General features: G+C 36.5%; 1 protein-coding gene across 1 annotated transcript; it reads left to right on the top strand.

Annotated features, from left to right (window-relative positions):
• Positions 1–11226: 11226 nt before the first annotated feature.
• Positions 11227–15105, top strand: LOC108681311 (GTP:AMP phosphotransferase AK3, mitochondrial). The gene is made up of 4 exons (XM_018170333.2): positions 11227–11432; positions 12476–12651; positions 12886–13008; positions 13976–15105. The coding sequence occupies exons 1-4, from the start codon at positions 11285–11287 to the stop codon at positions 14192–14194; spliced, it is 666 nt and encodes a 221-aa protein (XP_018025822.1). The 5' UTR covers positions 11227–11284; the 3' UTR covers positions 14195–15105.
• The last annotated feature ends 2545 nt before the right edge of the window (positions 15106–17650 follow it).

Raw genomic sequence — 17650 nt, 5'->3', positions numbered from 1 at the left:
GTCCTTCAAGATCAACGCTTCAATCCTGGAATTATCCTTGTTGCACGTCTTTGAACATTCTCGATTAAATTTTTGTCACTTTCAAATCTCCATGAGTCCGTGACGGCGTGACCACACAACGTTTCCAAACTTCATGACGTCAGCCTCGTCATGCTCATGCATGATGCAGGCAATATCGTATAATTTCAGCCGAGTACAAAAATTTGATACTAGGAAAATATAATAATACTAAATTTATTTGGTTCAAAACTCACATGAAGTATGCACAAAACAATCTCTAAGAAAGGACACAGCTCTCAATTTTGGTAATTCCCAGGTCCTCAATTCAACCGTGGCTGCATCAGGATTCCGTTCACGGTTTCGTTTCGTTTCGTTTCAGATTTGCGGGAGCCTCTGAAGACCAGTCCAATGTGGCCCCACGACAGGGTTTTGAGTTATATTTGCCAAAGTGATTTTTAAGTGGAGCTTCACAGTTATCTTCACAGTTCAACCATGAAATACATTGCTCAAGGAAGCTACATTGATTTCAGTTTGTTGGTAGAGAGAAGGTAGGTGGAAACAGCCTCTACAAGTGCACTCTGAGTTTCTGGGGAGAAGGGGCCTCCCCCCAGCAAATTTTTGAGCGAGAGATTTACATTGAGTGCAGCAAGTGAGCGAGCCAGGTTGCTCCGGGCAAACCCATGGAGCGGACAGTGGATAAGCATATGTTCTATTGTTTCAGCATCAGCCCTGCATGAACAATCAGGACTGTCTAACAAGTTAAAGCGTGCAAGGTGCGAATTGACTCCCGCATGCCCCAGGCGCAACCTGGCAAGGGCAGTTTCAACATTTCGATTCTTGTTGGCCGCCCATGGCCAAAGACCAACTCTGTCTCTCACTTTAGTGAGGAACAGGCCCTTTCCTGTTTCATGCACATTTCTAATCCACATTTCCTGCCAGAATTCTAAAACATTATGTCGAAGAGACCTTACCATTTCTTCCACATAAATTGGAGTAACGGTACGGTACCGGAGCAAGTGGGCTTCAGAGGCCGCACGGTCGGCAGCCTCATTGCCATCAATACTATGGTGACCAGGCACAAACTGAAGCTTTATGTCATGTGAGAGCAGTAGGGAGATTAGTTTTTCTTGTATTCTAAAGACAAGAGGGACAAGATTTTGTGGTCTTCTGTTTACAATCAAGTGTAGAGAGCTCAGGGAGTCAGTAAAGATGACATACCTTTCAGAGTCTCTGAGGTTGCTTCTAGCCCAGTGCAGTGCCTCATGGATTGCAAAGAGCTCAGACTCAAGGACCTGCACCTCAGGGCGCAGCTTTCAGCTGAGGGCTACCCCCCTGGCTGGTATCACAACGGCAGCTGAGGTGGAGGCTGCAGGTTCCTGCACATGAGAGCCATCAGTATACGCAGCCGTGAATCCCATAAATTTTGTCTGTAGAAGATCCCTGAAAATCTGAATAGCATTGCTGGAGGAGAGGGACGTCACCGGGGACAGTGTGAAATTAGTAAAAATACAGTCTTTGGTGTTGAACCAAGGTGGGAGAGGTGAGATGAGCGGGTACCTGCGTGGGGGGGGAATAGGAAGATTAAATTTTGCGAGCATGTTCTTGGCATTAAGAGTGAAGGGAGGCAGAATTGAGCGTGAGCATGGGGAGGGCTGGTTGTGATGGACTGCTTGGAAGATGTCATTTGTTATAGAGCATGCAGGGAGTTGGATAATGCGATAAAAGTATTTACATAATATCTCTTGGCGATGTAAGAATAGTGGGGGTACATGAGCTTCGACTTCCAAGGTAGAATGTTTTCTTACCGGTTGTCCAGAAGATAAAGGTTCCGATGCAACGCTTTCATCGTCGGAAGAGCGGGAGGACCAGGATGTATTGCCTTCTTTTTTGCGACGCTTGCTGGTTTTCATTTCGCCAGTTATAGATCATAAATCTTGCGAGAGCGACACCAGAGATGTTTACTCGATGATCGCCGGCAATGGAATCCCCCGTTCACGGCTCACGCAGCACGCTGCTTCGTAAACGTTACAGCTGGGAAATTTATGGTTGGTTCTATAGCTGCGGAGAGTTTATCAGAATATAAATATCAATTTTAAAAAACTAAAATATTGGAAAAAGGCATGTCACGTTGTTCTCGTTTAAGTCACGTATTTTAATTAATTATTTAAATTTAATAAATTTACGATAATATCGCTGTTATACCGATGGGAAAGAGCTAAAATGCTGATAAGTCAATTTTTATGTTAACTCTACGTTAATTTCCCAGTCGAATTCATGCAGATTTTTATATTAGATCGTAAGACAATATAAATATGTATTATCAGATCGGAAATCACGTCTCGGACAAATTTACGGCCGGACTCCAAAATCACTGAGCATAGAGTATCTCCCAAACTACTTGACGTAGCTCGATAAAACTTGGTACACATAATCATTATAGCCAAGTGATGTTTAGCTCGTGATCCTAGTTGTGTGAGATTTATTACACACGCTGGAATAATGTGACTGCTCCCTCTCTCTGATGACCGAATCGACACTTCAGCGAACTCCCCTGCAACCCCGCCTGCGAACTCGAATGCAAAACCTAACTTCATTTTCAATTCAAACCTTCATAAATCCGTCAATAATGAACGGATTTTATTCAAATTTGTCGGACCGGTTGATGAGAAAGTGTGTCAGCTCTCATATATATATGATGAGAGCTCTTGCCTGATCTGGGCTCGTGTACAAACCATGAGTATCTCTGTACACTTCAATGAGGTCACCACGCAGAAGTCTTACGATTCAAGAACATGCGTGCATAACTACGTTTACTGCATAATATGACAGGTTTGATCATAGAAAACTTTTTGTATTGGTGCTTAATAAGTACTCATGCAGGCATGTCCAGCTGATTAATTTTTTTTTAAATATTTCCCTAGAAAGGGACATTTCCAAAAAAAAATCCAGAAACAAAAGATAGTGAAGGTGTGACCAAGATAGAACAAGGATTGATTCTCATGGATATTCGGTGCGTTGTCTCAGCCCTGTCGAGTCCTAACTTCACCAAGAAATATTCAAGCACATTATATTATAGGATGAACATTTCGTTTCTTTCAGTAGGTCGACAGCGAATTTGAACCATTCTCTGACGAAAACGACGTTCAATTATTTACGAGGATATTTCATTTCGCACTACGTAACAAATTTTTAACTTTTTCAATTTTTCGGGAGAAATACTAATATGGCCCAGAACTCAACTATACCAATCAACTGATGACCTAATACATAATCGTGCAACAGAAGTTATATAATCTATTTACAGATGTTATATTTATATAATATAATCTGTGTGATCGTTATCCTAGCGGTTTATACGACATAACTAGACTTATCGTAAATTTAGAACTGTGGCACAATTTATCTATTATTCGTAAAATTATACTATAGCTTATAATGCAACATTCGCATGGATGGAAAATTTAATAATGTTTAATGGGAGGATGTGATAATTTAAACAATCCGCGACACCAGTGCACCGGTGACTTGATGTTTCAGAATTAGAGTTCCACCTCACAAATCTGTATGGAAATTCAAGTCTCTACATGAATTCACGAGAAAAATATTGCGAAGAGAATCAAACTCAGCATATATACAAATATTCTCGACGCACTTAAAATGTTGCGACATTAATTCATGAGTATCTTTGAAAATCCGTCCTTGCTGTCCAGATCGCTGCTGATTGAGAATTTTTAAAAGTAACAGTTACAATAAACAAATGACCAGAGTGCGACATCAGTATACATTTTCATTAGCTAGCCCCAAACATTTCGTTCTCATCAGTATTGCGGACTTGAATCAACTGCGTTCATCAATTAAAGCTATAGTATAGTAATAAGTCATTTTTCTCGTTTCAATTTGTCCAATTAAAGCATGTGTCCTACATGCAATGTCGAGGACACTATTAATCATTTCATCTTGCATTGTTCGCTCTACACAAACCAGAGGTGGGAGTTTCGCTCCAACTTGGAAAATCTTTCACTTCCTTGGGACCTTGTGTCAGCTCTTGGTGGAGGAGATATCCCTCAGAAAATACGCACAGCAGCAATTCGTCGGCTGGGACTATACCTGCTAAGCTGCAGCATGTTAAACACCCTATGAAGACGCCCAGTAACTAATTCTTTTATCTCTTCTCTCACACAACAACCACCGGCTGGTGAGAGTGAGCTAGAAATTAATCTGTGAACGACTGTTGGCAAGAGAAAGAAAGGCTCAGAGAAAAATCAAATTGTGCTCAGACTGGGAGGTGTGATCTCATCATACCCGAAGTCTTAAAATCAATTTAAAAAAATTGGTGTGTTTAATGAGACGAAATTTCCCATATGAGCTAATTGAAAATAAAATAATATACGTTTAAAAATTACTTTTTAAAGACAACACTTCCAAAGAATCCAGTGTCTCCAATCTTACAGATGTACAATGAATTTCTCATTTAATTTCGAATATTAAAAATTAATTTTTCAATTTTTTTAACATATAAATTTTTTAAATATATGAATTTTTTCAAAATTATTTATTCCATTAATTGATTCATGCATTGCCTCTGACGTCACACAAGTGTGCAAAATTTCAGATTAATTAGACAGGTAAAAGTGTGTCAAATATCAGTTATAAGATTTGTAGCTGACAAAATTATTTTTTCATTTTTTTTAATATTAAATTTTTTTTATTCATTTATTTTGACATTTGATTCATGCATTGTCTCCAACTTTACACAAGTGTGCAAAATTTCAGAGCGATATAGGATAGGTAGAAGTGTGTTAAATTTCGAATACAAGATTTGTAGCAGACAAACAAACAAACAACAAGAAGTGAAGTTAAAGAGAAGTGTTGTAAAAAAATGATCACAGAAGACTGAAAAATTTCATTAGGTCTCGTATCTGGTTCGTAATGTGAGTAATATCTAAAAATGATGTTTCTGGAAATGCTGTGAAACTGCACGGCAACTCAACAACTGGAGTGATGACGGGTTCTACCTGCTGGTGTTCAAGTTAGCGTAAAATACATGAAAAAGTTGAAAAATGACAAAATATTCTTAAAATGTCTAAAACTTAATTATTTAAATTTTATATTAGTATGAATTGGTGGGCCACATTCTGTCCGTACATGGTTATGCTCAATGAAAAAGATGTAGCTCCTATTTTGTCCGAGATGACTCATCTTGGTATTGTCACAGAAAATAGTTGAAAATTGTCCATATTTTTTACAACACTTCTCTTTAACTTCACTTCTTGTTGTTTGTTTGTCTGCCACAAATCTTATAATCGAAATTTAACACACTTCCACCTGTCCAATTGATCTGAAATTTTGCATACTTGTGTGAAGTCGGAGGCAATGCATGAATCAATTGACAGAATAAATAATTTTGAAACAAATTTTATATATTAAAAAATTGTGAAAATTAATTTTTTTCATTTTCGAAAATAAAATGAGAAATTCATTGCACATCTTTAACATTGGAGACACTTGATTCTTTAGAAGTGTTGTCTTTAAAAAGTAATTTTTAAACGTATATTATTTTATTATTACAACACTTCTCTTTAACTTCACTTCTTGTTGTTTGTTTGTTTGTCTGCTACAAATCTTATAATCGATATTTAACACACTTCTACCTCTCCAATCGATCTGAAATTTTGCACACTTGCGTAAAGTCGGAGACAGTGCATGAATCAATTGACAGAATAAATAATTTTGAAAAGTACAAAAAAATTTTCAATATTAAGAAAAATTTACAAATAATTTTGTCTGCTACAAATCTTATAATCCATATTTAACACATTTTTACCTATCCAATCGATCTGAAATTTTACAAACTTGCATAAAATCAGAGACAATGTATATGTGTCAGTTGACAGAATAAGTAATTTTGAAATTTTTGAAAATTTTTATATATTAAAAAAATTTGAACAATACTTGCTTTTAATATTTGAAAACATAAATTAGAAATTATTGTACATGTGTAAAATCAGAGATACTGGATTCTTCAGAAGTGTTGTCTTTAAAAAGTAATTTTTAAACGCTTATTATTTATTATAACAACACTTCTCTTTAGCTTCACTTCTTGTTTGTTTGTTTGTCTGTCTGTTTGTCTGTCTGCTACAAATCTTATAATCGAAATTTAACACACTTCTACTTATCCTATCGATCTGAAATTTTGCAAACTTGCGTAAAGTTGGAGACAATGCATGAATCAAATATCAAAATAAATGAATTTAGAATTTAAAATTTTTTTAATATTAAAAAATTGAAAAAGAAACAATTTTGTCACCTACAAAAATCTTATAACTGATATTTGACACCGTTTTACCTGTCCGATTGACCTAAAATTTTGCACACTTGTGTGAAGTCGGAGGCAATGCATGAATAAATTGACCATAAATATTTTGAAAAAATTATATAATAAAAAACTTATATACTAAAAAATTGAAAATCTAATTATTTTTAATATACGAAAAGAAAATGAGAAATTTATTGTACATCTGCAACATTGGAGACACTGGATTCTTTAGAAGTGTTGTCTTTAAAAAGTAATTTTTAAACGTATATTATGATTTCTAATTGTCTCAAATCTTCTCGAATAAACAAAAGCACTAAACTCAGGAGTCTAGTTACAGAGCCTTAATTCTAATGTGTAAATCGCCTGGTTGTGATCCAAGCAGTTGTGACCCTGGTTCTAATGTATATAATGGCTCAAGTCCGGCAATGTTTGAGTGTTTTACTTTATTCCTCTCTCATTGTAGCACCAAAAAGTACTCCTTTAGTGTGTGAATAAAAAATTAAATCGAAAATATTAAGTCTTCTGACGTAAAATTAAGTTAAAGGTGAACGACTGTTCAGAGGCATCTTAATTTTAGCTCATTATTAAATGTGTATGTACGCACTTTATGTGATTAATACACTAATAATATCCTTATAACGATATAATATAACGATACGATATAATATAACGATACGATATAATATAACTAATATAACTTACTAACGATATAACGATATAATATAACTATAATTATAAGATAATGAATTTCTCTTCACATTAATTATTAAGGTACATAAATCTGATATGGGGTAATAACAGGAAAAGTTATTGTTCTTCGTCCTGTGGAGATCAAATCCGCAGTAGACAGATGAAAAGAATATCTAGCCGAGCGACGACGATGTTATCACTATTCCCTGTCTGCTGATGCGGAGGAGTAATGGAAAATAATGATGGTTTTGTTTATCCTCAATCCAGGTAGCACAAGGGAACAACCAATGAAGAAATATTATTGAAGTGAAGAGCAACAGACGTGTGTGTGCCGTACGTCTTGAGGAAGACACTGGTATACGTGAAGTTATTTACTCCAGAATAATATTGAATCATCGTGAATACTACCGGATACTTTCGAATACTGTTATTGAGTCAGTTACACACGAGGGATTTCAAGTATCTACATGAATTCACGAGAAAAATAATGTAACGAGAATGAAACTCAGCATAAATACAAATATTCTCGTAGCCTCAAATGTTGCGACATTAATCAATGAGAATCTCTGAAAATTGGTCATCGTGGTCCAGCTCGAGCCGTATTATCAAAAATCGTAACGTTTTGTACTTCCGAGAAAAAAGTTACGTGTTACGTAAGTACACCCTAATTTTGGCATTATCAAAACATTCGTACGTAAGAATTAGCTAAAAGCGTACTTTCAAAACCATCCAACTGACCAACTGACCAATCTGTATTCTGGGCTCGCATCTACTGCGTACTGTAATTGAGGAAATTACCATAATGGTTACATAAGTCGATAAGTTAATTTGAAGGCTGCGGAGCCCGAAGTTAAGGAACGTGTGTGAGATATTAAGTAACATACGTAGGAGCGATTTGCTTCAAGAAAAATTATACCCGCTTTCTTCCATGCAACTTGAAGTACTGCATGATTAAATAGGGATTTTTAAAAATATACATTTTATATATAGAGAGAGAGACGTTTCCTATCGTCTCATATTCTTTAAAGTTGGGTGAATCGGAGTGATCTACTCCACCAAATTTACGTTACGTTCAGGTTCCAGATACCGGTATTCATTACTTATCGTTTTGTCAGGTAGTCTGCCGAGTGGTATTTGTATATTAATAATAAAGATAATAATAATAATAATAATAAAAATAATAATAATAAGAATAATAATAATAATAGTAATAATAATAATAATGATAATAATAATAATAATAGCGGTTTCAGTATTTAGAAGGCCGTAGGCCTGTCGACGATTCCTAACATCGCAGAACATTCATAGCATTTTGCGGTCTCGAACTCGCAACTCACTGCTACAATTCTGCTGTGCTTAACCGCCCGGCCTCCTTGCCGATACTGACCAGAAACTGGCGCACAGAGCTGGGATCGAACCCGCGCCTCTCTGCGCCAATCTTGGTACGAACTTTAACCAATGGGCCACCCTGCCCGAATGTTAGTTTATTATCCTGAGTTTGACTCTCTTCACATTATTTGTATCATGAATTTATGTACCTAATAGAATATTTCATAAGCCAACGCTATGTTTACCTATATTTCCTAGAAATCAAGAACTTCGCGCTCACATGTCTCTGGATTCCTTGCATTCAAACGTTTTCCGATTTATGTTTCCAATTCAAACGTTTTCATCCACACGAGCTGCTTGAAGCCATTGTAGCGGATCTCACTACATAAAACTAAATTACGCATATCATACCTCGCTACATAGAACTAATTTTATGTAAATCATATCTCGCTACGTAGAACTAATTTTTATGTTTCTCATACTAAAATTGATATGAATACTCGTAACAGTACTTTTATTACATTACTTTCACTTATCGTATTAATAAGTAGAAAATCATCGTAAGAATAGTTCAGAGAAATCTCTCTCCCGCCGTGGCAACAGCCGACGTCTCCTTTCCTTTATAGCTTCTCTAAGTCTTAATGGTCTATTTGCCTTCTGACTTCGAGCGGACAACATCTCGCGTAAGCTCTCAAACTTATAAACTCTGCCGTAGAATAGCACTCATTCAATGTGTTAAGTGTAAGAGTAAAGTTAGTTCAGAAGTCGGAGTTATTGCAAGTTGAGTAATTAAATTAACGTATTTTTTATGAACATAGCTCACGTGGCTTTTGCTCATTTGTGAAATGGTGTCGTGAAATGTGAATAGTGTATTAACATTGCCTTATTTCGCAGTATCACAACATCGGCTAACATTCGGCAACCCAGCACCGGCAACCTACAGCCTCTTTCCTGCAACGCAAGACAACATGCAACTGGCGTCAATCCACAACCCGCACCCTGCGCCCTGCAGCCGGGAACCTCGGCGTCCCAAGCCAGCATTTTCCCGCCAAGCACGCCGCCATCATGTCGCGCTCCTACGCCGTTCCTGTGTGCAGACGCTTCTCCGCGAATATTCAGTTAACTCATTCAGGCAATTCATTCAGTTAACTTATATTCAGTGAACACTTGCTGTGAACTTATTCAGTTAACTCATTCAGTTAACTTATATTCAGTGAACACTTTCGCTAGACATACTCTGTGAGTTGCATCAACGCACGTTCAGTGAAATTTCGTGTGAACTCTCAACGCGCACGGTCAGTTAACTTCGTCAACCTCACAACGTGCATCGCATAACGTCCACAACGTCTCACCACGCAACCACGCGTAAATCTGCTCACCACGCAACCACGGTGACCCGTCGACCTGCACCTTCTGCCTGGGCTACCAATTCCTCCTGCATCATCACATCGAGCAGGTCACGTGAGCTAAGCCAATAAATCAACTAATCAATTAATTGTGTGTTTGCTTTAACCAACCTAATTCGTCCTGCCGATCACTATGTTTCTGTCTGTCTTTAGTGAATAATTTAAGTTAGCTACCTAGGCCGTTCAAATTCTCTGATTCATTGGAGTTAAACGCAGTTAATGTGGAGTGGTAAGTCATAAACCCCCACACCATTATGTTCTTAAAGAAACAATGAACAAAGTCAAAAGATTTTTAAATTCACGATGATTGCAGTTCCGTCATCTAAAGCACTGTTCGAGCACACAGAATGAGGTAATATTTAGTTCGTATGAAATCAATCATGAGCTTTCATTCAACTTCACCACACGCATTGGTGCGTGAATGAGACACATTTCCCATATGTGCTGATTGAAAATTAAACTAAACAATCATAGAAGACTGATGAGATTGATTAACTACGTCCTGTATCTGCTACGTGATCTGAGTACTATCTAAAAATGATGTTTCTGGAGTCCTGCTGAAAGTTTTTTGAAAATGCTGTGAAACCGCACGGCAACTCAACTGGTGTGATGACAGGCTCTAACTGGCCATCAAGTTAGCTTGCATTCGCATGGATTTCAATTTTATATTAGGAATTACCTGGTGGGCCTCGTTCTCTCCGTACATAATTATGCAACAGGAAAAAGATATATAACTACTATTTTGTCCGAGACGCCTCATCATCTCGTCTCATTTTGGTATTGATTGTATCAGACAATAGTTGAAAAATTTCCATATGTTCATCTCTAATTGTGTAAAGTTTCTTGTCTCGTCTCTTCTCGGCTGGAATAAACAAAGGGAATAAAAGTATCCGAAAAAATTGTCACGAGCTAAACGTCACCGTTGGTAGGTTAGGAATGTATAGTCAAAGTTTGTTCAAATCTGTTCTGTAGTGTAAAAGAATTTTTTGGTCACTGTAAACTCCGGCTCGAATTGCAGTATGACTCACGAATGAAGGTGAAATTGACAATAATTTCACAAGCTAAACATCATCTTAAGGTCCTAATGAATGTGTGTACCAAGTTTCATCGAGCTGCGTTCATTAGTTTGGGAGATAAGTTCCAATTTTGGGATTGACCGTGAGACCGGCCGAGAGACTGGCCGCGCGCCCGGCCGTAAATTTGTCTGACACCTAAAAAAGAGTCGGAATGCTTCAGTTTATTTATGCAATCGAGTTTTTCTTCAAACACGTGAGTAACCACTGCGGTCTGCGTCATGGAATAAAGAAGGGGTAAATTTTATTTGAATTGATTCATATATGCAAATGAAAACTAGCCTTATCTATAATTTGGCTTGCATAAATTAGCATTAATTATATGTATCTGACAAGTCACATTTCTTTTGTTGAATAGTCTACTAATTCCGTTCTTATTTCCGTAGCGAAGTACAGATTAAGAGAAACCGAACATCTTGCCGTCAGTCTTTCTATTAGGTATCTGTCGTTATCAAAGCTATTATTAGAACATGTCGACTTCTAATCTATTCAAAATGACAATTTTGGGGGCTCCGGGTTCTGGAAAAGGAACAATATCTTCACGGATTGTTCGAGATTTTGGCCTGAAACATTTATCTGTGGGTGATTTGCTGAGAGCACAAGTTATGAGAAAGACAGGTGAGAGCACACGAGAATCTACATACATTCTACTGTACTACTGAGAGTCTGAACCAGGTAACCGGCCATAATGAGCCATTCTGGATTTATACTCAGTAGTCAGTTAATAAATTAATTGTGTATTGAGATCTATCAATGTCTCCAAAGGCCAAACTTTTACTTGCTGCAGTGCCAGCAGGCAGCAGTGGGTGCAGCCCAAGTTAGGCCTACTAGCCTAATTTGGGCAATGAGCTGCAGAAGTTAGGAGGTCTCATCCAGTTAAGATCAATTTTCCTCAATCCCTAAGTTAGGAATTCAAGTTTTTTTCAAAAACTTATAACAATTACATAGAGATTAGGTACCCAATAAAATTAGGAATATAAATCTGAATATTCTCAAAATTGCAGATAAAAATCATTGTTTTTATGGTCAGGTTTCACAAATTATTAGCAAAAATGTTCTATTTGCCCTATTTTTTGATAAAATAAATTTGGCAAGCACATTAAAAAAGGTAGGGTGAAGCAACTACAAGCACAGGTTTTCTGTCTTATTTTATCTATAGGTTTAGTCTACCACTCTACCTAATTCACCAGAATGGGAAATTACAATACTCCAATCCATGATCTTCTGAACTGTTGTTGCCACTTGCCAGATTCAGCCAGAAACTTCTTGTCTTCTCCTGAAAATATTTTTTTTGTGTGTGGAACATTTTGATGTGGAAAAGAGACTAACTGTAACACTACGTTTGTGATTTTTTGGTTTTATTAAATATGCCAAAAAATGTTATATAGGATTTACTAAGGATTATTAGCTGCATTGTTGATTTTATTTTAGAGAAATAATTTAATAATGAAAAGATTATTGGGAGATTTATTTCTTCTAAGTCCTTATAATCATCCCTTTCTGTAATCAGAAATTGAATTGCTTTAGACTATTGAGTAAATGTGATTTATTTTTTTTAATATAATTCTGTAGAAAGCTTTAATATAATAAGAAAAAGTCTAAAATTTAATTCAAAGCCAAAAAATAGAGTTGAAAGATTAATTTATTTTGCAATTTTTCAGAACTTGGACTATTGGCTCAGGATTACATGTCCAGCGGAGGACTTGTACCGGACAACATAGTAGTTAATCTTGTTTGTGGTGAGCTCAATTCACTCTCAGATGTAAAGACTGGATGGCTGCTTGATGGATTTCCTCGCACCAAGCCTCAAGCTGAAGCTTTGCAACTACAGCATCAAGTAAAATTTATAGGACTTAAAATTAAGGGATAGTTTAATTAAGTGTGAATTTTCAAATTGTTTTGTAATGACTTTAATAAAGAACCAATTTTTATTAAAACTTTGATAATTAAGTAAAATAAATAGCAAAAAAATAAAGAATCGAAATTAACTTTTAGCTTAATTATGATTAATTATTTTAATCATCAAATTTTATTCATTTATTTGTTTTCTTTTGTTACTTTTTCTCAACAGCTTAACTCTGTTGTGAGTTTGGAAGTACCTCATGCAGTCATAGTAGATCGAATTAAAGGACGGTGGGTGCACCTGCCCTCAGGAAGGGTCTACAACACGGAGTTCAATCCTCCTCAGAAACCTGTGAGCGCCAGGGGGAGTAGAAGCAATGAAACATAACAATTAGTTAACAGTGCATTCAACTGGACCACTTGGTTTCAAAAAAAATTTTTTTTTCATTCCAAAACTTCCTCTTATCTAGAAGTATAGCTTGGTATAGAAAAATACAATGGCATGAGGTGTAGAAGTAGTTCTATATATCTCTGAATGAGTGAGCTTTTGAGAGAATTTTGAGACTATACAGAGTGAGCTTTTTTTAATGTTTCATGGATACTATAATATTTCATCTGATCCTCATAATAGGTGACAATGTTTCAATTTATTCCTGTGTTAGATGCCATCAGTATCCTCATTAGGCCTATAATTATTTGGTTTAAGAGTATACTGAAGAGTAATGAAATGAATAATATTGAGCTCTCATTTTATTGCTTGGAATTTTTTCTGTGGGTATTAGAAAAATTTGTAACGTTGAAAAAAAAGCATCAATTAAGAGTAATGCATGTATGAGAATGGGGAGGAAGGATTAAGCTTTGTCAAGTGTTCTAGAATTACAAAATAATTTAAAGAAATAAATCTGAAAATAATTGGGTATATGAACAAAGATGAAAGATACTATTTTTGTACTTTATAATAACTTATTTCAAAGAAAGAACATGAAATTTTAAAGGGCAGTTAAGTAGTTGTTTTATATCGTGTTGGAAAAAGTTGTCCTCTGTGTCTTGGCTTTGCAGCAAAGAAAATTAGTAACCACCATGAAACTTTCTTTTGGCTTGATAGAAATTTTTTCTGAATGCATAATCACAATTGTTAAATATTGAAAAGTATTACATGTACATTTAAAATAGAATGTAGTCTTGTGGCAGCTCTGGACTTCACTAACTGAGAAATGGCTATCTTAATCTGCTAGTATACTATGAATTTAATTATCTGTTAATACCTACGCAATTTTGTGTGATTATCATAATTCCTAAAAAATGATTTGGTTTTCCAGGGATTTGATGATGAAACTGGTGAGCCTTTAATTCAACGACCAGATGACCAGCCAGAAGCTGTTGCTCAGCGCCTCCTGAATTATGAGCGCAATACTGAGCCTCTCATAAAATACTATAAGAACCTTGGCATTCTTCAGCAATTCCATGGAACTGAAAGTAATAAAATCTGGCCGTTTGTTAAAGAACATCTTGCAACATGCATAGATTTTAAAAAGTAGATTCTGGTAGTATGTATGACAACTTCAACATGCATGACAACTCCAATGTATATTCGTTCCTGTTTTTTGGGTAAATTTTACTACGATTTTTTTCTGACGGTACTAAACCCTTTAATATTCCCATTCCATTTTTTTTGTTCTCTAATTCCAATGTTCATTCCCATGAGATAATGTGACTGTCTTACTTGTTTTGAATTCAGCTTGAAAGGAGTTACCCTACTATGTCTGAAACACCCTCTACACAAAACTTGAAAAGCCATGATATCCCTTATTATAGCTGTTTTTATTGTTTTTTTTTCAACTTGACTAATTTTATTTAATCTCAGAGATGATAATTGGTGATGGTGAAACATTTTCAGGTTTAAACTTGTAATGGTATTCCAAAAAAAAAATGAAGCTAATGTAGAGCTTTTCTTTTCAGTGTAAAAATTGTATATATTGGCTTCTAAATTTTTGTAGATGTCAGATCAAAATTATGTCTTGTACTTAGAAAAAGACTCTTGGAGTGAAAATTGGGTTATCTCGACTGTGCCTTACATGCAGAAAAAGTATTGACATCAAACAGATTGTTGTTCTAATTTATATCATGTGTTGGGATTCTTTTGTTTGATTTAATTTTTATACTATCTTCGTGGGAAATGACAATCTATTCAAAGGTATTCTGATATCCTGTTACCAATTTTCATGAAAAAGGCTTTATTGTTGTATGTGCATTTCTATATTCGCATTCTTATTCATGGATTTTTCGTACTATTTTTATATCTAATTAAGGCTTGAATAACTTGAGCTATTCTTAACGCTTATACCTGTGAAGTCAATCTATTTAAAGTCTTAATAATGATGAGTCTTTTACAATATTATTCACTATAACATTTTATGTACCCCCGTTTTAAATAAAGTATAGTTCTTTATTCAGTTTGTTTATACAAGTACAATTTAGATTTTAATCATCAAATTGTCAGTGCCGCATAACGTTATTTCTGAATAATCTCAAATTGAAAAATGCTTGAGACATTTTTTTGCTGTAGCTTGTGCTTCCATTTTTATGCCGTGGCGAGGACGTTGGGTGTCAATGGAGGCACATACCAATGGAACAAACCGACTGATGCTCGGATGCATGAAGCCTTCGTGCACTGCAATTTCTCCTCTCAATTTTCTTGACGATTTATTTTGAGTCTGTGATTCCTGACGCCTGGGTGTCGAGTAACTCATTTTCAATTATTTCATAAATGTGATGTACCGTACGAGTTGAAAAAGATTTCTCAGTGTCATTCGTATTTCCGACGCCTTTTATTGCATCGAGCATTTATGAATATTTTTACGTTCCGATCCCTTGTTTCTGCTGTATAAAACAACCGTTATTAGCTACTCGGTATTTGCGGGCTGGGGCAGACCCCTGAGCGAGTTTCGACTCCCATGCTTCTGGCAGGAGTTACTACCGTAATTTTTGGGGAGCAGCTAGGAGCAAACTTTATCATTGATGGCATCATTGTCATCTTGACATTTCTAATTAAAAAAATACTCGTATCCATTTATGATTCGTGTCTCTGTTTGCGTTCAAATTCATTTGTTAATGTAGTTCTTAAACATTCTTTACCACTCTGGTGTACTTGTCAAAAGGCGCTTGTTAACACAGTGCAATTGGCTAGCACTACCGGGTAGTTAGCTAGTAGTTGTATGTCTATAGTAGCTACTAACTGCCACTAATCATCGGGATTGTGGCCTCATGTAGTGGGGTACTTGCTGCTTCTGGCGCTAGTAATGAGTGGTAGCTCGATGAAACAAATCAGTTTTTTTCCTGCTGATGAATGAAAAAATGGTCACGTCGGCAACCAGCTGCGGTCTGAGAATGAAGAGAGCTAAAATTCGTAATGGTCCACTGGTGTGGGTACCGTAGTACATGTGATATTTAATTGTTTCAAAATAATACAAGATATATATATTATCTATTCATACTTATTACGTTCAGAGTTTTGTCTATTTCACTTACACCCCTCAGGGGGGACTTCTGACTGGTGTCTGTGCTCGTCAGAAGTCCTATGGGATTTCGCGCTCCTAGGGGGATTGTTCCTGAGCGCCCTACCGCTGAGCTCGTGGTGTCTGACTGTAGATTTCAGTTGTGGGGTTAAGTTATTATGTAGGCAGGATTCCTTAATTTCCCTTCTCTGTCTCTCTCGTGCGGGCGGCCGTGTAAGCGACCTCTTATTCGAGTGTCTTCGTTTCTGTTGCTTTTCACCTGTCCCTCCTTGTCATTTCGTCTCTTTGAGATGCTAGCTAACGCTGCTTCTTTCGAGCCAGCTTCAGCGGGCTGGACATCTGATCCTTTCCGCCCCTTGTGGGTGATGAATAATTGAGACCTTCCACCTCTATGGTGATGTTCATCTTGACTTTCGGTGCGAGATAGCTAAATAGCTGAAGCGCTAGTAAACATTTGGCCACTAAACTAAATTAAACGAATTAAATATTTCACTTACAATTTTAATTGGATGTAAAAGAGCCTAATATCTTTTACTATCTACGTAGTGCCCTTCATCGATTGCGATCAACTTATGCTGTTAAAGCATGGTCTACTAACGCTAACTCGACTGTGAATGTATATTAATTATTCATAGAAGTACAGCAGATGGAAGTTAAAACCTCGTCTCGCCATGACTTTTTGTTCAATTTTGAACTCATTGATTACGGACACATTATTCGCCGTCAATGCTTTTAGCATGGCTTTTAGTTTTAGTATCTAACGACACGGGAATGGAAGTTGCCATCAGTACTACCTAGGCCATGGGTTGCGAATAGAATAGAATTGCGATGGCAGCTTTAAAGTTTTGGCTATCCACAGGATAGGACTGTCGCCGATATTGAGCTTTGCAGAATTTTCAGTTTGCTCATTGCTGTGGGTCTGGAACCGCAACTCGCAGCTCCATTCGCGATTCGCTGAACTGCCCCGTGTCCACTTGGCTGATAGCCTGATGTGGGCTATAACTGTCACAGGAAGCTGGAGTCGAACCCGTAAAACACTAGTGTCGGCGTTGAAGACATAGGCCCATGGCCTATGTCTTGGCCCTATGTCTAGAATAGAATAGAAGTGTCGGCACTGAAGAAATAGTCCCATGGCCTGTTGCCACTGCTCTAATTTTGTTAATCTGTGTACTGTAACGGTAACCGCTGAGCCAGCCTGCGCCATATAATCATTGGGCTACCCTTCCTTTTCTTTTGGGTTGAGATCGATCGTAACATAATTAGTAGGTACATAATAAATGATGGACAAATAAATTATTCAAAGTCAATTAGAATTTTGACTTCTTTAAATTGTCCAAAGACAATTAATATTTTGCACTATTTATATGCATTTTATTTAATATTTACCATTTATAGACGTTGATAAAGATCTGTGATTTTAAATCAAAGAATTGCGAAGCAAAAAATCAAATTTGGTTCAAGATAGGTACTTAGTGGGTA

Source organism: Hyalella azteca, unplaced genomic scaffold (genome assembly GCF_000764305.2).
Source record: "Hyalella azteca isolate HAZT.00-mixed unplaced genomic scaffold, Hazt_2.0.2 contig665, whole genome shotgun sequence".
Lineage (NCBI taxonomy): Eukaryota > Metazoa > Arthropoda > Malacostraca > Amphipoda > Hyalellidae > Hyalella > Hyalella azteca.
Note: the sequence above shows the minus strand (reverse complement) of the source record. Positions and strands in the feature narration are given on the sequence as shown.

Bases quoted from the DNA above. Each gene is read 5' to 3' on its own strand.
- LOC108681311 (XM_018170333.2), top strand. From the start codon at position 11,285: ATGTCGACTTCTAATCTATTCAAAATGACAATTTTGGGGGCTCCGGGT. The intron at 11,433-12,475 runs GTGAGAGCACAC...GCAATTTTTCAG, and splicing joins ACAAGTTATGAGAAAGACAG to AACTTGGACTATTGGCTCAG. The intron at 12,652-12,885 runs GTAAAATTTATA...TTTTCTCAACAG, and splicing joins CTTTGCAACTACAGCATCAA to CTTAACTCTGTTGTGAGTTT.